The 21,011-nt window shown below is 40.5% G+C and overlaps 1 protein-coding gene across 1 annotated transcript in view; it reads left to right on the forward strand.

Annotated features, from left to right (window-relative positions):
• Positions 1 to 5,005: 5,005 nt before the first annotated feature.
• Positions 5,006 to 21,011, forward strand: part of TARBP1 (TAR (HIV-1) RNA binding protein 1) — a 34,219-nt gene continuing 18,213 nt past the window's right edge. The window contains exons 1-13 of the mRNA XM_063390470.1: positions 5,006 to 7,139; positions 7,228 to 7,325; positions 8,121 to 8,190; positions 9,013 to 9,161; positions 9,896 to 9,948; positions 10,847 to 10,944; positions 12,011 to 12,146; positions 13,168 to 13,264; positions 14,152 to 14,241; positions 14,949 to 15,087; positions 16,777 to 16,873; positions 17,173 to 17,348; positions 20,364 to 20,461. Coding sequence (XP_063246540.1) covers positions 6,053 to 7,139; positions 7,228 to 7,325; positions 8,121 to 8,190; positions 9,013 to 9,161; positions 9,896 to 9,948; positions 10,847 to 10,944; positions 12,011 to 12,146; positions 13,168 to 13,264; positions 14,152 to 14,241; positions 14,949 to 15,087; positions 16,777 to 16,873; positions 17,173 to 17,348; positions 20,364 to 20,461 — 2,388 coding nt within the window. The 5' untranslated portion in view covers positions 5,006 to 6,052. The remainder of the gene's footprint in view (positions 7,140 to 7,227; positions 7,326 to 8,120; positions 8,191 to 9,012; positions 9,162 to 9,895; positions 9,949 to 10,846; positions 10,945 to 12,010; positions 12,147 to 13,167; positions 13,265 to 14,151; positions 14,242 to 14,948; positions 15,088 to 16,776; positions 16,874 to 17,172; positions 17,349 to 20,363; positions 20,462 to 21,011) is intronic.

Raw genomic sequence — 21,011 nt, forward strand, 5'->3', positions numbered from 1 at the left:
CTCTAGCTTTATTTTTAAAGTAAACATCCTAAAAAGCCCAGGAATACTGTAGTGTTTCTGGTGAATGTAGCTGTCCTACTCAGTCAAAGAAGAATTTCACGCTGGAATCTCTTACACAGATGTGCACAATCTCACATCACAATACTAACAGCAGTGTCCTTAAGATACCTTGCTGGTTCTTTCCTGTGCTGTTTTTCCCCATGCAGATAACGAAAGGAAGCCATGTAGCACAGCCCTGATAACGCTGGGAGCGTGTGGGCCGTGGCTCAGTGCAAGAGGGTCCGTGCTGCAGTCACAGCTCCTCACTGCCTGCCCAATTCTGCTCTTTCTTCTTCTCCACTCCATTACTTAATGTCTTTTCTTAAAATTCCCACTGTTTTTTGATGTCTTGGTTTTCAAACCTGGCTTGAGACACGCCAGCCCTGATGATCCCAGGTGCTGACAATCAATAATAGCTCCTGACGGATTCACTGGGGAACTGATGGTATTCAACACCTTCCTAAGCACAGCTTACAGTGTCTTCAGAGATATGAGGAAGAGTGTATCCAGTATATGATCAATCTATGCTGACTTTTCTGCTCCTCCTAATTGCTCTTTTTAGATAGTGCTTTTGGTTTTTTGCACATTTATCGTCCTTCCCTTTGATTTTCTAAATTTCTGCAGTGGAAGAAGTCCAAGAAATGGCAGTTACTTCTCTTCCTGTACCTTTCCTTTTAGTTTTACTCCTCTCCTTTTCTTTGCTATCACTTGCTTTCTTTTCACCAGAAAAAAGCCTGAGAGGCACATGTCAGTGACAACAGCACCATCTTCTGTTCTGCAGAGATCATGGAGGCTTCACTCTTGTGTCTGTGAGTGCTTCACATGGGTCTGATTGAAAAATCTGGAGCTACTGCTAGATCTGAACTAACTCTTCACGAGTTTCAATGCCTGAACAACTCTGAATTGTGTGGGGCAGTATGTGTGTATGAAAGGCAACAAAGAGTTCTTATAGCAATTCTCTCTGTGAGAATTGCTATAAGAATACACCTTTACATTTGTCTTTTTATTCTTCTCCTAATAAAAGTTCAGTTGCAAACATTAGGCTCCTTCCTTGCAGCTTGACACATTGATGGTTTCTGGGTTTGTTCATTTATTTATTTAATCACAATTAGTGTTATCCTTACTCTCTACCAATAGTACTGTACTAATTGTCACCAGGGAAAATATGCAACACCAACAGATGACAAGATACACCCAGAGAGGGGATCAGCTTATCAGTCCACATAGAGGGCCATAGATCACAGAAGGTCACAGAACACGTGCTGCCTAAAATTTGTGTCACTGTGACAACAAAGGGTTGTTTGGGGTATAATAGAGGAAAATGAGGTGGGAGTTAGCACAAGATAAACATTAAGTCTTACTTGAAAGACTAACATATGGACAACTCAGACTGGCAGCAAGGGTAGGTCAGTGTGAAGTCAGTGTCTTGGTATTAGATAAGAGGATGAGGAAGGATAGACTAATGGGCCTGGAAACGGAAAGGGAAAAGAAACAGCATGTGTTTGATGTAGCACAGAAGAGGGAAGCAGCAGAGGGACATAAAGAGAGAGGTGGCAAGGTCAAAATAGCAGGTTAAGAAACAGATCTTCACAACAGCAAGATCTAATTAGGGTGAGATTGCTTTTGTTAAGCCAGGAAAGGGGATGTGGATGTGATACACCAACAGATCAGATAGTCATTTTTAAGTGTGTGAGTAGATGGGAATGTGCCTGTTCTGAGGAAATTCTGCAGATAGACTTTGCAATATAAAGGGTTTATTCATCTTTCATAAAGAAGTTTGGCGACAGAAATGTGGAGCTAGTAACTCCACTTAGTAACTCACCAGGTAGCTTGTGAGCAGTCACAGCTCATACACTGTAATAACAGTAGACAGGGTAGTCAAATTGGGATGCACAAATCAGACTGGGATGCCACAGAGGACAAACTCCAGGCTCACTGTGTGTGGGTAGTAAGCTCATAAATGAAAGGGAGGAGGGAGAGAAGGTGATGGTTGAAGGGACTAGCTGGAGGGACAAGCTGAATCTCATTTTTAAATAATGAAGATTAATACATGTTTGCATTGTGATGTGAAAGAGCTGGAAGAATCATTTGTGGGGGTGGGGAAGCAAATGAAACAAGCACTGGAGGATCAGGAGATAACAGCAAAACCACCTTGTGGAAATTGTTGTGACCAGCTTTTCTGGCTGCATATCAATGATCTCCTCTTTCAGTTAGAACACTTCTGCCTCTATCCCTCTTAGCAAGAGGGTTCAAGGACTTTAGGGCAAACTGACAAAAAATAGGCAATTTTCTTCTTTCCCTTTCTCACCTCCTGTAAATTTCTTTTTACTTTTCCTCTGGCTGAGAGGGGAAGTGCTGTCTCAGAATGAGAGTCATAAAAACTATGTGTGCTGCTGGTTTTTTTGCACAACAGCACTGAGGAAATCTAGAAAATAACATGAAAGTATGTAACTGTAATAACTGGTAAGGTTTATTGCATGGAGCACATCTGGGCTTTTAATTTCATTATTGTGTGGGAGAGTTGTGGTGGGAAATTTTCTGCATAACTTTCAGGAATTTCCCATTTCCTTCTGCATGCAGAGGGAAAGGGAAGAAAAGGCTGTGTTACGTACCTGGTCTCCCTGGAGACCTTACACTGTGCAAACAGACTCCCACAGACTCCTGTGGGAAAAAAAGGGAAAAAGTCATGGTGCAGGGTTAGCTGAGCCTTCCTCCTTACGGGCTGTGCAGAATTACCTGTAAATGTGCAGGTGGTAGTATGGGACTTTTATGAGAACAAATGTATATTGTGTGATCTAAAACCATCATTGAAACAAAACTTTTTAAAGACATAGACTTGGCCTGGGTTCTAACAATTTGTGGTGCTTCAGCACCTTGGCACAGTGGCTTTATGGCAACAGCATAACACATCCTTCCAGAACTGTAAGTGGGGATTTCCAAGACTTGTAATTTTCTGTAGTTTATAATGTAGTTTTGTCCATAATCCTTTTCTAAGCTAAAAAACCACTAGAATGATCAATCAGAAATATTTTAGATAGTAGAGGATTGCTTTTTTTGTGTGATCACAGGGGAAAGCATTTACATAAGAACAAGTATTCATTTGTCCAAAAGAATATGCAGGTAACTAAAGGCACTGATTTTAAAACTACTGGTCTGAGGAAGGATTCCCAGTCCTCTTGTGTTACTAAATTGGTGTAGAATTATGGGTCCTGATAAAAACCAATAAACTACTATTGTGAAGCATTTAGATTGTAAAATCAGCCTGAATTTGGTCACCTTGTTATCATGTGCTGGAAACCCACACCATCAGCAAAGGCACTGTTAGAAAGTTCAGATAAAAATCAACAATAATATGTTTCTCATCTTTGTCCTGCCTCTCATCAACTCAGAATCACAGAATCACAGAATTAGTAGGTTGGAAGAGACCTTCAAGATCATTGAGTCCAACCCATGCCCTAACACCTCAACTAAACCATGGCACTGAGTGCCACATCCTGTCTTTCTTTAAACACATCCAGGGATGGCGACTCCACCAGCTCCCCAGGCAGGCTATTCCAGTACTTTATTACTCTCTCTGTAAAAAACTTCTTCCTAATATCCAACTTATATTTTCCTTGATGCAGCTTGAGACTCAATAATAGTATTAAATGACACAGAAAAATGACACCCTGGTTAAGGGAGCAGAATGCGAAGTAAGCTCTACATCTGGAGTTACAAGGAGCTGAGAAGTATTTTGTGGCCTTTAGATAAAAGTGGCCTGTGAAGGGGACATGTTCAGACTGGCCACTTATTTCAGGTCTGTCTGCAGTTGTGCTTTTGATGCTTCGGGCAATTCCTCTTAGTCTTTACATTTTTAAGATAGACTAATCTGATTGAGGGAGAATATCTTGTATGGCAGAAATAAAGAAAGCATCTACAAGATGTCCTCTCAAAAAAACCAAACCAAAACAAAACAAACCACACAAAAACAAAAAACAAAAACAACCAAACCAAACCAAACCAAAACAAACACCAAAAAAACCCCCCACCAAGCTATTTCAGCTGTTGATCTAGGCTGTATGCTGACTTTGGATGGGACCTGGAGAGGTCAGGGAGTACAGGATACCTTATAGATAGGAGTGCAGAGTACATGAGAGCTTGGCATGTGTGGGATGTTCTGAGTGCTGAGGCTGGTGCAGCAAACCTAGGCTGAAAGGGCTTTGGGACCCTAGAGGTGCCTGCAGCTGGCAGGCTGGGGGCCTGTGAGCAGGGCTTGGGAAGAAGGCAGGAAGTGGCTGGGATAAGTTGGAGAAAACAGCACAGGACATGGTCTTGGGTGATGCAGGGCTATGTGTTGGAATTGCAGAGTTGGAAATTTAGGGTGCTAGCATGAAGACACTTAACAACCATGGTATAAAGTTGTGAATGATGTGGTTCTTGACACCTGAAAATTACGAAATGCTGCTGAAAATTACAAAATTCTTGCTCATTTTCACTCTCTGAACTCCATATCCATCTTTCTGGCTTGTTTTTGTTTGTTTTGTTCTGTTGTCATCATGTTCCACTCAGAAGCTCCCCAAGCCTGACTTCCCTTTTTGTCTAAGACAAGCTCCAGTGGAACAGTTCAAATTTAAATGCTGTTGTTTAAATTGGTGTAATAAGATTTTAGATTTGGCACCCCACTGTGATAAAACTAAAGGCAGAGCAGAATTCAGACAATAATGAAGAAACAGCACGACACATTAGTATATTTGATTCTGTTTTGATTACTAGTTGTTGTGCAGACCATTAACTCTTCATTTTGTTGCAGATGCCAGGAAGGGAAGAGTAAAACTATAATAAGAAGGATTCCCCTAATTGGCATTGTTTCAAGCCTGATAAAAGAAACTCCCACAATTCATCACACTGCGTGCTGTAAGTGGAAATGAAAAAATTACTAGAGGGCAAATAGAAAAACAAAATCTATTATTGCATGTAAGAAATTTCAACTATAAGCATTCTATTTACAAAAGTACATTGTAATAATTCCTCCTATGAAATATGTTTCCATGTGTGTGATACAAAGTACTAAGTTTTACTTTACATTTGAGTAAAATGTATAATTTGAAGTGTTTTCTTGAGCTTTTACTAGATTCTTTAATTTATGTGTAACAGAACGCACCCAGAACAGTAAGGCACATGGAAATCATGTTAGCTGGAGAGTTTAAAGAATTCCTTTCCACCTTCTTTTTCCAGACTATATTGCATATACAGTCACAGTACAGGCACAGTTCTAATAGGAAGATTCAGTGACTTTGCAATCAGTAGGCTCTCAAAGATAAAAAAAAAAATCTGAAACATTTGGAGAAAATGAATAGCCAGGAAGAGAAGAGACTGCTCATGTGATTTGGAGAGGAGTGATTAGGTGGAACCTCACTTGGGAAACTTGCAGTAAGCCTTTCTTGTTCATTAAACTCTAAGCAACTACAACTTGGCCAAAGAAATGCCCACACCCATTAGAAGCCACGTTGTGCTGTGCTGGGATTTGCTATCCATTGCATTCGCAGGAACAGAAGATTCCACGTTTGCCTTTTCTTATCACCACATGTTCTAGAAGAGAGGTTCGCCACCACTTTTGATGTGTAGATCTCTAAGTTTTGGTTTTTTTTTTCATGGGAATTGTAATCTCACATGGTGAATTTACACTTACTAGAAATCACTTGATTTTCTGAGCTGGGCTTTGGCTGCACCGGTACATCCACCAGACAGGAGTCGTTCTCTGGCCTCAGTGCTGGTGGTCTGGGCCCTTCTAACAAGCCAACAGCACGGAGCCAGCATGCAGGAATGCCTCTGACCTGGGGCAGACAGAGGGCGTCCAGGCAAACCTCTGGTACACTGCTATGAGAACAGCGACTGGTTTCAGCACTTTCTTTCGGCATAAATTCTTAGAACAAATGTGACAGGTGGGAAAACTGGGCATTTTGTGTTTTACTGCTGCCCGATCTTGCTTTGTAATGCGCATGAAGGGTAGAGAGAGTTTTTGTGGCACACAAGGATGGAACTTTACTCCCTCAAGCGAGAGTCTCGCACCTGGGATATCTCCCTTAGGCCTCCCGGGGTTGGCCAGGTTGTGTTCAGCAGCCACCACGGCTGGGAACCTCACGCAGGCGGGTCACGACCTAAGGATGTAGAATATTTTACAGAGCCACACCAGTCAATCACACGGCGTTTCGCCTCCCGCCGCGCCCCGCGGGCCCCGCCCGCCCGGCCTGCGCAGCCGCCGCTCCTCCCCGGCCCCCTCGCCATGGAGGTGGTGCTGGCGGACGCGCTGCTGGCCCGCTGCGGGGACCGCGCCGCGCTGCTGCGGGCGCTCAGCGCGCCGCTCTCCGCCGAGCGGGCGGAGGCGCTGCGCCTGCTGCTGCAGCGCCTGGCGGCGGGCGGGCCGGCGGCGGCGGGCGAGGCGGAGGCGCTGCGGCGGGCGGCCTGGGAGGTGGCGCTGGAGCGGTGCCGGCCGCTGCTGCGGGGCGGGGAGGGCGCGGCGGGCGGCGGGGAGCGGCTGCGGGCGGCGCGGGCGGCGCGGGGCGCGCTGCGGCACTGCGTGCAGCTCTGCGGGGCGCCGCTGGCGGCGCGCCTCGCCCGCGACGCGCTGGCCGAGCTGGCGGCGGGCGGCGGGCCGGGCGCGGAGGAGGCGGCCGTGGAGGCGCTGGTGGCGGCGGCGCCGCGGCTGGAGGAGCCGGAGCTGCTGGCGCGGTGCGCGTCGGCGGCGCTGGCGCTGGTGCGGGAGGAGGGCGAGGGCGAGGCGGCGGCGGCGCTGGTGGCCGGGCGGCTGCTGCCGGCGCTGGGCGCGAACGGCGCGGCGCTGCCGCGCGTCTGGGAGGGGCTGCTGGGCGCGGGCGGGGCGCCGCGGGCCGGGCGGGCGCTGCTGGCGCTGAGCGCCCTGGCGGACGCGCTGCTGCCGCGGGGCCCCGCGGGGCCCGGGCTGGACGCGCGGCTGTGCCCGCGGTTCTGGCGGCTGGTGCAGGAGGGCCTGACGGAGCGGGACGGGCTGTGCCGCAAGCGGGCCCGCTACCTGCTGAAGCGAGCGCTGGACCTGAGCGGCGGCCAGCGCGCCGAGCTGCGCTGCCCCCCGGACGGCGAACACGGTACGGGCGGCCGGGCCGGGACGGGACGGGCAGCGCGGGCCGGCGTGCGGGGCCGCCAGGAACGCGTGTCCTTACCTTCTGCCCTTAGAATCGAGCCTGTTTTGGTGGTCCGCTGAGAAGAACGAGCAACTCCTACAGTTTTGGGAAACTTATATTTTAATAATGGAAACTTTGGAAGGAAACCAGGTAGGAGCGCTATAAAATCTGTCCCCATCCCGGACAGACGTCCTGCCTCACTTGTGGCACATGTGAATGCTTTTGTAGGGCAGAGTATTCCCAGTTTTGGTGATTGAGGTTACCTAAGTCAGCATGGACTGAAATACTTTTGTTTCAACGCTTAAATACTTAAAACACGACATGTGTCATTCATTGGGAATAAACTCAGATGTCCTCTCCATCATTGGAACACTTCTGGTAAATGCAATGACAGAAACCTGGAGCGCACGTGATTGCCAGAGCAGGGTAACCAGCTTAGTGAAAAATCTGGTGATAGCACTTAATAACCTCTTTTTGATGGAGAGGACTTTGTCTGTGTAAAGTACCTGTGGCCTTGGATTAAAATGGTTTTTTTGTGAGTCCAGCATACTTGGCAGAAAGATTCCTGTTGACTTGAGGCTTCCGTAATTGTGTGGGATTGTGGTGGTAGTGTGCCCACCTCCCTGTAGTTATTCTATGTTATTTGTACATGATTGTCCTGTAACTGAGATACTGCTAATTTAAATGCTTAATTTTAGGTATTTGTGCTGGTTTTGTTTTGAGGAATGGAATGGCTATTAGTGATTATTGTTCTTAAAATATGGTAGCATTGAAGTGTCAGGTTTTTTTCAACTGGGTGTTGCATACCACAGACTTTGGAGGTTTATTTAAATGTACTCTATTGTCAATTGCTGCATTAATGCTATTGATGGTAAATTCTAGTCTGAGTAACTGACAGCTCCTGGGTTTGAGATATAAACTATTTATACCTGCTTTGCATTTCAGATCCACGTCATAAAGCCAGTATTACCAAAACTGAACAGTTTATACGAGCTTGCCTTATCAGGGGATAAAGGTAAGATGGAACTTTTTCTACCTAATCCCTTAAATATTAAGTTACACTTCTCTGTTTTCTTCTTCTGTTTTAGTAGCAGCTTTTTGTAACATTTTGTTTCTCAAATTAGGGGTTTTCTCAGCGGTTGTTCCAGTTTTTGTGGGTTTGCTCTATGCATAAGTTGTTTGGCAAACATGCATAGGCAGTGGCCACTGTGCTCTGAGAAGAAATCCTAGCGTATGTTTATTGCTTATTATATTGTCTTGGAATACTATTTTTATGTCAGCAAATCCAAATGAATGGTCATTTCCCACTGTATTTTCCTTGACTTAAGATAATGTCAAAATAAAGCCAGAGATTTTTGGGGTTGTAGAAGACAATTCACCTGCATAACTTTGTAAAAGAGGAAAAAAAACCCAACTCAATTTGTTAGAAGTGGGGTGAGGTTAAATAAAATGAGTGCTGAGACAGTGTGTCTAGGGCACATGAGCACATGTAATTAGGTAAGTGCAAATTGTTAGAGACTTGTAAAGTGGAATGGCTATTAATGTGAATTTACTTTGCAGGTAAATACACTGGTATAAACACAGTTGCAGCAAGAAGGATGTGGCCCTTTTTAGTCATTTTAATTTGTAACTAATGAAGTAGAATGTAACTTTGGAAAGCTGTGATAATTTTTAATTAGAATTAGCAGAGTGTTTTTAGAAAACTAATAGCTATAGTCACCTTTTTTAAATGTCCTGTGAGTAGGCTGTAGCATTGTCCAGAATGTCAGTATGTTATGTGTTAGTGTGTCACTGTCATTTCTGTGTCATTTTAGAAGAATTTCTTTTTTGTAAACAGATTGTTGGCTGTTTCACCCATCGTGGCATGTGTGCATTTATAGAAGAATGTTTGAAAGTGAGAATAAAACATTGATAAAGGAAGGAATTCTTCATTTTTTTGAGCTTTATGAAACAAAACATCTTCCAAATTCGCTCGGTTTCTCAGAGGTAAAGGTGTTACTGTTATTTGCCACAGCAAACAAATGTTCTAATTTGTAATAGATATTAACACTAATTGCTTCAGTAGTTGGAACTGAACAAATTCTGTCTCTGTAGTGTAATCAGTGTGTTACTGTATCCATAAAACATAAAAGCCCCACACTTTAAAATAGTCTCTATGTGCGAAGAAATATTAAAGCTTAAAGCTTTTTTTTATTACTGTCACACGTGTATTGACTGTCCAACCAGCCTACGCTTTAGTAAGGAACGATCTACATTATACTGTTTAAACTTCAAAGGAGCATTCCCCTCAGAGGTTAACATTCCTGATTTATACAAATTAAGTCAGCCTCTTGATGAGTAACTTGAAATAAAGTCAACCTTAAAATGCACCCTGAATCTTTTTAGCGGTGTTGCCTTTTTGTCTATTCTTGAAATTCTTCTATTTCATGTTTAAATCTATTTTCTTTATCTGTTTCCCAACAGGATTTCTTATTTGCCTGCATCTTTTGCAAAACTCTGTGAAATTAATCTAGTGGAAAAATCTCTTTTCTTGTTTACTCTCCTGGTCCCCCTTCTCTTTAATTTCTTCCTCTTTTTGCTTCTACTATTTACCACCAACAAGAGTATACTCTTATTTCTGGCTCTGTCCTTTAAAGTCTGGTGAAATAAGTCAAGTTAGCTTCTCTGTAATAGTGCCTTGTAAATGTACATTTCACCATTGTTCTTGTTTCTTTTTTCAGTTTGTTATTGGACCACTAATGGATGCCCTCTCAGAAAGTTCCCTCTACAGCAGGTAAACCACTGATTTAATTAATCAGTTATTTAATTTCCGGTCTGTGCAAATGTATCCTAATGCTGGTTTGAGTGTGTGGGTAAAAGCTAAAGGAAACCTATTAATAAAAAATGATGCTGCTGGACTTACTGATAGGGAGAGAGATTTTCAGGAAAGATGGATGGCTATGAGGTATGGATCCAGGGACAAGATTTGGTTGTTGCAATTTTCAATGCCCCTTGATCTAACTGATGATTACAGTCTTGATCTGGTGGGGAAAGTCCATGAAGCAAAGAGTTCAGTGGATCAGTATGTTCATTTTTGGGGGCTAAAACTGACTGTCAGTGGTGATAGTTTGGAGTTGGTGATTATGGATAAAGTGTAGTCACAATAGGTTGTTTCATCTAAATATGGCAGGACAAATGTGACCTCTGCAGGCTCTTGCAGCAGTTATGCATTTCTGTCTCAGTCTGCAGTATCTTTCCATGGACATACACAGATGGGAATTCAGAAGGTGAAGCAAAGGCCAAGTGTTTCAGTGTGTTAGAGCTGTGTTGAATCAATCCTTCTTAATCTTCTCTTTTAGCTTCTGTATTTCTGGTGATACATGTTGGCATATGTAGAGGAGGGTTTGAGTATACCAAGAATATACAAAGTTGTTACAGTTAATATCAAGCTGAGAGAAAGCTACAGAATCTCTTGACTGATGCTAATCCGTAATAGCCAGGATCCTGAGACTTCTCATGAGACATAGCTTGTCTCTGTTGGTCTCATGGAGTGTCACTGAATGACACTTTGTTTTTGTTTAGGGACAGTTCTAAACATTCCGAATCTGTTAGATTTTAGGTTAAATCTGTTACATCTAATCCTGAAGCTGTTAACATGCCCATTGCATATCTAATGTTTTAAAACCCAACAGGACAGCAGGTCAATCAATAGGAGCCTGTCCTCCTTTGGGAATGAGGTTACAGAAGTTTTTGGCTACTTATCTCGCTCTTCTTCCAGAAGAAGAAAAAGGTATGTTTCAGTTTCACCTTTATCTTTTTACAAATAAGGAAACTGAATAAAACCAATGGAGCTGTTTTCAGTGTGTCATGTAAGTATTTACTTGAGAGAAAAAAGGAGTAGTTTTCCTGACAGTGGAGTTTCCAGAGAAAAGGTCTTCTGGGACTTTAAGGTATCCTGCAGTACTAAGCTACAGAATTGTTCTAGGGGCAAAATGAAGCAGATTTGCTTTTTATTAATGGAAAAATAAAAAGCCCAAACAAGCTCTTAAGATCTGAAGTGAACAGTACTTGGAGATTCTTTTTCTTAATCTCCCGACTTTTTTATTCAGTGACACATCCAGAAGAGCCCAGTCCAAGGGGTGAAACAGAATAAGGATTCTTTTTATTCTGAGGGTGGGTGGAGGAGGATTTCTGAGACTATTCCAAATTTTGATGCTACTGTAGACTAAAATGAAGGTGGCCAGAAGTTAATACCTGGTCTAATTGGATCAAGTAAAGGTAGAATCAGCTCTCTTCAGCTCCCTGTATGTACAGGTATATTCTGGTAGGAAACACCTTATATATTTGTAATGCCATAGATGCCCTATTTCTGTGCCCTGTCCCAAGGCATTTATTCTGTCACTAAACAGGGGGTCTGTGACTAGGAATCCTGAGATGGGTAGCTTGCTTCCACAAACTGTAGATGTGGTGGCTTTTTGGGATGGATCTGCCCATTCCAGCATCCATTTAGCTCGTTGAATCATTATGGTCAGCCATATCACAAACCCAGTAGCAACTTCAAAAAGGCATTGTTTAATACTCAAAAAAATCAAAATTCCATTCCTGAACATGGTGATTAGTGCAGATGACCAAAGTGAAAATTAGGTGTATTTCTGTTTGTCTCTGAATTGTATCACCTTACTGACAGACTTACTTGGAATGTAATTTTTTTATTGAGATAATTAGGAAATTATTCTGTTGTCTTTCATTTAATTGTCAGAAATTATAATAGCACTCTTTTGCTGGAGTTCGTGTTATTTAAAAGCACTGGAGAACACAAAATCACTCAGGGTTGTTTTGTTTGCTTTTATTTTAAGGTAGCTTCCTCTTAAAATTTATTCAGAAGATGACAAGTAGGCATTGGTGTGCTGTTCCTATTTTGTTTCTTTCTATGGCTTTGGCATCGATCCCTGCATGTAAAGTACTTGGTGCTGAAGGACTTCATGCTTTAAGGTAAAATATATTCTGCATTGTGTTCTTACAGCCTTCTTCCAAAGAAATGTGCTGGCAGTCTGGAGAGCCAGAATTTGTTTTGTTACTTCTGAAGGGATGATTGTGCTTGGGAATATCAGGTTCTGTCTCCTTTATGTCTGATTTGCAGAGGAAAGCAATTCAAGAGCCAATGTATTTATATCTCTGTATGAAGTAAAAAAACAAAAGTTTTTTTATTTTAGATCTTCATAGCTCCTACTTTTTTAGAATAAATTTTCTTTGGTCTTCTACACTTCCTGGTTGATCCGTGTCACACTTCTTCCTTTTCTTCTAGCTACATTGCAAGCTGGTTTAATAGCAGTTGAAGCTGTATCAGGGGACAGCCCACAATGCTGGAAACTGAAAGATTTCTAAAGAAAAGTCTAGATACAAGTTCTTTGCCTCATTATGGACCTTAATCACACTGATATTTCCTAAGTGTCTGCTTTCACTTCCTAGAGCCACTAAAAATCAGTTGTCATTCCAGTTTAATCAAATTTCAGCATCTAAATAAAATCTTACTGGTGATTAAAGGAATATTGGATAGAAGCAGTTTACAAAAAGATAAAAGTATATTGGACATGCCTTTTCTGATAAAAGATCACTGAAAGTTTCTTTCAGTTCTATGCTTGAATGGGATTTTGATGGCAAACATCTGTATACTTGTTACAGATAGAAATGCTAATATTAAATTAACAATCTGAACTGATGTACTCATGGAGATTGTTCCTTTAGTTTTTGTTATGTTCTTTCTTCTCCCCCTTTTTGTTTTGTCAGGTTTATTCTCATCCAAGCTTTATTAGTTTTTGAAAGTACATGTCACAGTAGTCTTGGTTCTGGATTGTTTGTGGTCTGATGAGGCAGTATTTATGCCATAGCAAATAGAATGTGTCTGTTACATGCAATCTAATGTATTTAAAAGGGTTAATAATTAGAAAAGGTATGAAAATGTTTATATTTTGAAGTGTGTGATTTATACAGTGTGTATTTTTCCTTTTTGCAGGGATGTCCTCCAGTGTACTATGATTACACATCAGATTCTGTTGCGTGGTGCTGCTCAGTGCTATCTTCTTCAAACAACTATGCATTTGACAGATGTGGTTAGTTTGGGGTTTTGTGTTCTGGTGTGGGTTGTTGTGGTGTTGTGTGGTTTTTTTGTTTGTTTGTTTGTTTGTTTGTTTTGTTTTGTTTTTCCCTGATGTAATTGAAATACCGTAACACTTTTACAGGGTCAACAATATTCAAAAACTTGCTAAATACAGCATTTATGCTGGTTTTGCTGGATTTGCAATTTTATTAGTTACTGTTAAATTGTGCTATGTAAGTATGGTATGCTACCTTTGGTTTTCCATAAGAAATATTTTTTCATCACCTTTTATTAGTTGAAGTTTTATTGTAGGGTTTTCATGCTGTAGTTATCATAACAGGATATTATCCCACAGCTACTATATAAACTCAGGTTTTAACAGATAGACACTAAATAGACCTTCCTGTAGTTTCTAATAATAAAAATGTTTGCGATACCAGAATGATAAAACTACCATTGGTGTTGAAATAGCAGGACTGTAGTTTTTCAGTAATTGAAGTATTCATGTTTTGTTTGTTTTATAGCTAGCTTTCTAAATAATTCTTCCATGTTGTGTGTTATGGCTATAAACCTGTCTGAATTTCTTTAGAATTTGTCTTTAGAAATGCAGAAATAGTACTTATGAGTGACTCTTAATCATTTACCTATATTAATTTAAAAGGTGTCATTAGTGAATAGCACTATTCTTACAGTCATTCATTTATTTTCAGATAGACTTTAATACTTGGGAAAATTAAGTTTGGTCCCAAAGAGGCAGAAATGAGTCTGAATCATAAAAAGGAAAAAGTAAATTTCTTTTACTGAGACTTGCCAGATAAAGGCTAACTTCTTGAGTTGTCATATAGGTATTATTTGGTGTATATTATGTTGGCAGCTATTCTTTCTTGATTAATTTCTCAGGAGAAAGTGTCCTTCCCAGAAGTTTCAAGCTTTCTTCTGTCCCTTAGACCAGAGGAGTCCCTAAGGAGAGATACTTTGTTATGGACAGAGGTGAGAAATGAACCCGCTTTGATGTTCATCAAACCCATCCCTGGTAGAACTAATACTATCACTGGCAGGATAATCTCAAAGGGAAGAATGTGCATACCATGTAGAGTGAGATTGTAAATCATAAATTTTGACAGGATAGTATTTTATACCCCAGCAAGATGTGAAATGCTGTGAATAAAAGTTCAGAGATGAAATTAGTTTTTGCATAGTATATACTACAGCCAGCTAAACGTGTAGCCAACTTTTTGTTACTTGTACAGCCATATAATGCTAAAGGGACTTTTTACATAGTGTCTTCTTGTCATGTGTACTGTACATTTCATTTTGCTCCATTCATTTTTGGCATACCAGTTAAAAAAAAAAAGCTGGTCTCACTAAATAACACCTGATTGGAATAAACCCTTTTGAGATAGGGGAATTTTTACCAGTCTGGCTTGATTTTGGGAGTTGTTTCTTCTTATGTTGGTACCACTGATTTTTGGGGTGCTCTGAGCTACCCTCTAGAAGATAATTTTTTTATTTGTAGTTAGAAGGGAATAGTCTGCTAAGGCTCGAGGTGGCTGTGGTGGACACCTCGTGCAGTGTGTGGGTTTGCTGATGTGGGGGGTTTGTGTTTAGCAGTGCTCTGCTGTGCTGCTGTTAAATCAGTGATGTCAGTGCACAGCTGCCAGACGTGGTCAGGGAGTAACATACTGGTCTTAATTCAGCTTTGCAGTTGGTTGCAAGTGAATGACAGGTGCTTCAGGAAGTCTGTGACCTCTGATTCTGAGCATCAGGAGACATCATCTTTATGTCAGTATGTGCGCAGTCTTGTGGGAGAGTACCTTAAGACACCTGCATCTGAAAGTAAGTTAAATGTGTGTTAATAAACCCCACTGTTTTTAGAGAATTTTAAAAAGAAATTACGTCAGTCCCTTGGATTTTAGAAAATGGTTTGTTTTTTTTATACTGCACCACTTCAAGTTCTACCCAACCTGTGTATTTACAAGTCTTAAGTTCAAACCTTATTTTTTAATTTCAACTTTTCTCCATAAATTAAAGTCCTGCAGTATTAATTGAACATTAAGTCTTACTGTTCAGTTTTAATGCTGCCCTGATGCTTGTCCCTTAGATTTGTTTTGTCACTCCTTTGATGGTGTCTGAAAATGCTGGAATGCAGGGGGCAGAGCAAAGCACAAAGGAATATGAACCCACACAGGTTCTGTCACCTTTCTCAGCAGAGCTTTGTGAAATGACCAAGTGTTTTTATAGAGGGAGAGACCACAGAGTGAGGCAGCTTGTCAGCTCATTGCACGCCTTCCTGAGTTGTTACATTCTTCTGATCTTGAACAGGCTGCAGGAGGTGAGCTGCCACATGTTATAGCCAAGGAGGGTACTTGGAAGGCTGTATAAATGTGCAGATAATTACAAAGGGCCTTCCTTGTTCACTGCCACATTTTGAATTATTTACAATATCACTTATTTACAATGTTAGTGTCTTCTTTCAGACACATTGAAAGGAATGGCAGATTGATTTTTTAAAATACTTCAACTCTTGCATGGCATTCGCAGTCAGTGAATTTTGTATTGTTTTATATTGTCAAAAGTCAAAACTGAACACTTTTTAAGTGTTATACGTATAGGAGATAAAAAAGGTAGGTCAGAATTTGCTGATCATAAATAGTATTAGAAACTTCCTGCAAACCAGAAAACTTCACCTGATTGTCTTACTGTTAGAGAAGTAGTAAGCAAATTCTCTCTGTTGATGCTCCAGGGTAAATTTCCTAAAGATTTTGCAGATCTTCTCTCCTTCCTAACATGTTTGTTTAGTCCTTGGTTTATATGATCTACAATTCCAGGGCAAACATCTGCATTTCACTTGTAAAAAGTGATGTTTATAATTCTGGTTTTATATGAAACTTAACTAATAAGCAGCTCTTTATAGGAAACAAACAAACAAAAAAAAGAGAACCAGATCCAGCTGCTTGAATTGAACCTCCCAAGTATTTTGTTTCCTAAATTCCCAAATCTAGAAACATACCAGTTAAAAAAACCCTAAAACCAACTGCATACTGCTATTTAAGAAATATTTATAAGTATGGTGATGTAGTTCAATAAAAAGAGAAACTTCACTTAGTTTTTTTCTGATTTCCTCTTTACAGAATAGTTTTAGTTCTTTATGTGGTTAGTTCTGTGGTCAGAATCACAGCTGATGTTTCAGATGAAGCACAGGGGAATTACATTCTTCATTAAATCAATTTGAATATGCTAATGTGTTTTTTAAAGCAATGGAAATGTCTGTTGTGGACTGCTACATAATATATTAATACTGCATAACATACTGCCTAAAATTTATTTGAGCATAAAGGCCAGTAGTGTTAGAGTTTAATTTATATCTACATAAAGAGTGCCAAAAATAATTAGTAATACTTCTATTAGCATTAGTTGTTTTTGTACTATTAATTTATTAAAATAAGTTACAAACCCAGAAGTTTTAGAAAGTATTGCAAAGGTATTTTTTAGTTACTGTGGAAACCTTAAAATATCTTTAATCAGGAGAGAATTGCTTTATGCCTGACTGGTTTGAAGCTAAGCTTGTCTCAACAATGATTCTGTTGGCTGCTGACGTGGAGCAGATGAAGAATAAGTACAGGTAAGTATGAAATACCTTATTTCACATTTCTGTCTTTTTCAATCCCCTCACTCCTGAAGGATCCAGTTGAAGTTGGGAAGCCTGATGAAGTTGGGAAGCTGTCCTCTTTTCTCTGTACACTTTCGATCAGCCTGGTCATTCCTTAGGCCTTGTCCCGCTGTTGCTGCAGGCATACTGGGTAACATTCTAAAGATCCTTGAGTGTCTTGGAAACGTGTCCTATTTATTTCCATAATAACTTCAGCACTTAAGGCACATACTCAGAAGAAGACTTTCTTTTTAATTTTTGTTTTTGTGTAGTGGAAAAAGCAACATAGAGTGGATTGAACTAGAGGCTTTCTTGAACCCTCTTCTGGATGTCTTGATGAAACTTGGCAGTAATGCTTACATACCAACACTGAAAACAGATAAAAGCCTTCAGCTTCTCTTGAAGTTATTGCAGACCCGTTGGTTAAAATGTCCCAGTACACGAGATGGTTAGTGACATCTTCAGTCTACTGTGTCTTCTGTTCCTTACAGTCTGAACTGCAGCTGAGCTACCTGACTGTTTGATGGCTATGGTGTCAAACTAATGCTGGCCTAGAAGCGGGAAATGTCAAAGTTGGCGGTCTGGCGTGTCTGTTGTGAAATCTGAGCTGTGGGTCCAACCTTACAGGTGTCCTAAGGACTGGGATTGAGAATGTGGAAGCCTTCTGAGAAAGCAATTGTTATCCATTGGGATTAGATTATCAGTTGAAATTTGAGGAGCGTGACTGTATTGCAAATATTTATAGGCCTGTTCTTTGCAGATGAATGGATTCCATAAATCATTCAGACACTTCAGAAGGAAGTTACTACAGAAACACAGGCCTGCTTAGTTGGCACAGGTTCAGCCAGAGTCTTCCCTGAATGCATAAAAAGTGCTCCTGCTGGACATCCTGTTTCCTGAGTGTACTGGTAGGCTAGGAGGTGCTCACTGAAAGGCAAGCCTGGTGATCTGTCTGTCTGGGAGTGTTGGCCCCCCACAGGTGGAGCACTTGAACTTGTAGACCTTTCAGGAGAGTTTGAACAAAAATTGTGGAGTCCTTGCTACTCCTTTTGAGCGAACGTGGTCAGTTTGTAACCAGAACAGGCCTAAATGTTTTCCTGACAGCAAATGAGAAAATGCAGTATTAATTTCATTCATTTGGGATGCTGAATGGGAATAGGAGGGATCTTGGTGTTTGGTTTCTGCTCCCCCAGATTATTTTGGGATTTTTTTCAGGGTATTTATGACATGGAATAGAAGAGTAGATTTGAAATGGGGAGCCTCCATATCTAGGCTCTTTTTTGTAACAAAAATAGTTTCAGGTTATATGTCCAGGTTTCACATACGTGTCTAAATGCAGCCCCAAAATAAATGCCCACCCTCAATTTAACAGGTGCTGTATACATTCAACCCCCCTGCCTCTGTAATTTTATCTGTTTGTGTGAAGTACTGAGCACTAATGATGCAGGCTGTTCAAGTTCACATTGGGGTATGGTCTCTGACTGTTGAATTGGGTTCCTTGAAATGAACTAAACTGGAAGAAATGTCCACTAAGCTATCACTGTGCATTCAGCCTACAGCACAAGCAAGTCTGAATCAGAACCCTACAAAACACATGCAAGCGCAAATTAGTTTTTTAGTATCAGTAGTAAATAGTTTCCTTGTGTGCTGTTTTTTCATGTGCTTGCTAATGTACCTGCAATGGATGGCTCCTGCTCTGGGAATTTTGACACCTGACATGGCTTGTTGAGCTCTGCTAACAGAGTTCCAAAGGTGTGGCAGGGCTGAGCACTGCAGTGTCCCCATCCTTTTGAAGGTCCCTAGAGGTGCTCCAGTGCAGCCCATCATCCATCTTTTGGGAGGCTTTCTGAATTGCATTGGAGTTCTACATTAAGCAAGGATTACTTTTCTTAGAATTATTTTCTTCAGTGTTTCTGTGCTTCTTCCTTCTGCGCAGAATTGAGTAATAAATCTTTTTTTTTCTGCAGCTGTGAATTGACTGAGGTGAGGGATGGGACGGTTACTGCTGTGTAATACCGAAGTTATGTTTCTGTGTTGATTAAAATGGGAGGTGAAAAGTCCTGTTTGTCAAATGGACAATAACATGGTTAGGAGTAATAAAGGAATTTAACCTTGTGAAACAAAAACAATCACAAGTGGAAAGTGTTTTATTTAAGAATATTTTAGTGGGGATAGACATGCCTGAAATGGTTGCTGAAATCACCAGCAGTCCTCTACACTTCTTGCTTTCTAAACTGTTGTTAGATTTCATTATTTTAAACAGTAAGATTTTGTGATTATTATCTTTTGCTGATGTTACAGAGCCACTGGTAATGAGTTGAGTTTTATGTCCAGCATGCTTATCTGAAGATTTTATGTATATAAATTGCAGAAGATGTTTTAGTGATTTGAGATTTATGATGAAAAATGGTGATAATCTGACATAATTAAATGGTTGTTTCTAACAATTTAAGCATTAGAAATGTAGTCCAATGAGCCATTTTAGTAGGGAATAATGAAAGTAAATACAGTTATGTATCTGGAAATATCTCCCTTTATATTTTTACTTTTTGGAGGTGTTCCATTCCATAATAGTTTTGCTACATGAAGTCTTACTCAGGGTCAACTCCAGAAAAAAAGAGCCTCTGGGTAATTCTCCTGAATACTGAAATTGACTGGTATTTTTAATACAAGGTGGCTATGCAGATTATTTTACTCCATTTTCATACTGAGTTGTTATTTCCTTGGCTTTCAGCTAGCCTTACCCTTGAAACACAGACTAAAGTGTGTTTGTGGTTAAATGTATTTTACCAGAGTGACCTACCTCCCTTGTATATAAACTTGTGTCTTTGTGAAATGCAAGGTACATGCGGTGTACTTGGTATACCTAGCCTTTTCTTGTACAATACCACATTTTGTGTCATAATCTTGTATTTTCATTTACAATGTTAAGCCTGGAAGCTACTGGGCAAACATCTAGTAAGATTACACTGTTTCCAAAGGTGAATTATTTCTAAACATCAAAAAATGAAACTAACAACCAGCAAGTCCCTAAACCCAGCTTTGAAGTCTTATAAGTATTAGGAATGGAAAAGTGTATTTTTCTCACAAAGTTATTTGCTGGACATAAAAGCTTTTGTTTTTTATTAAAAGACTAAGTTCATTAATAAGCTGTTTGTGCAGAGGGTTAGGAGTAGGACAAAAGTGTGCCTTAAAAGTTGGAAAACTGGACTGTGGTCTTCTGGTCTTGTGTAGGTTTTGGTTCACTAATACATTGTGAATCTCAGGAGATAATATAAGCTGGTTTGATTCTTTCAGCCTTATGGCCTACACTGTGAAAGAGTACAGAGCTGTTTTAAGTTATTTTTAGGTATTTGAGTACTATTACTGTATAACTTTGTAGTATAAGTAAATCTCTATGATACAGTAAAATTCTTAGGGCAATTGTATTTCCGTATATATACTCTTTTTTTCCTCCACACAGATGAAGTACTGTTCTTTATCTGGAAATCTCTTGTGATCCCTGTGGAGAGTATTCTTGAATTCGTTCTCCGACGACTTACTACCAATGAGTTATGCACTGTGAGTAATGATTATGAGACATAGTTTGGTGTGGTTTTGCTTGTTAGTTTGATTTACCTAATGTTTACCTAGTGGTTTTTAGCGTTCCTGAAGTTCGTATAAAATCTTCGAACACCTAGAAAGTCGATTTGCATAGAAAGACTTCTGTTAACTTTTTTGAATGAGCACAGTAAGAAGGAAGGGTCTTCACAAGTAGTGTTCAGTGTCTGTAGTCTGCACTTGTTTCTTTTTAAATCTAAAGAAATCGTGTAGTAAGATATCCTGAGTCTCAAATAATAATCTACTAGTATAGCTGTGGACATGAGTTGTTAGGTGTCTGGAGACTTCTGGTACTTGGGCTGGTTGTCATCTTATTTGACTATCTTACACTGTTTGCTTAGTGCTGTGCCCAGTGTTTAAGTTTCTATCCCAAAGAAACTTGAGACTTCTTAAGCAAAGCAAAAGTTAGAGCTGAATCAGGAGAATGGCATCTGAAAGTCAGATTTCAAGATTTAGAAGGTAATAACCTCCCCCAAACTAAAAGCCCCAAACCCCCAAATTGAAAGTTGTT

Source organism: Prinia subflava, chromosome 2 (genome assembly GCF_021018805.1).
Source record: "Prinia subflava isolate CZ2003 ecotype Zambia chromosome 2, Cam_Psub_1.2, whole genome shotgun sequence".
NCBI classification, from domain to species: Eukaryota; Metazoa; Chordata; class Aves; order Passeriformes; family Cisticolidae; genus Prinia; species Prinia subflava.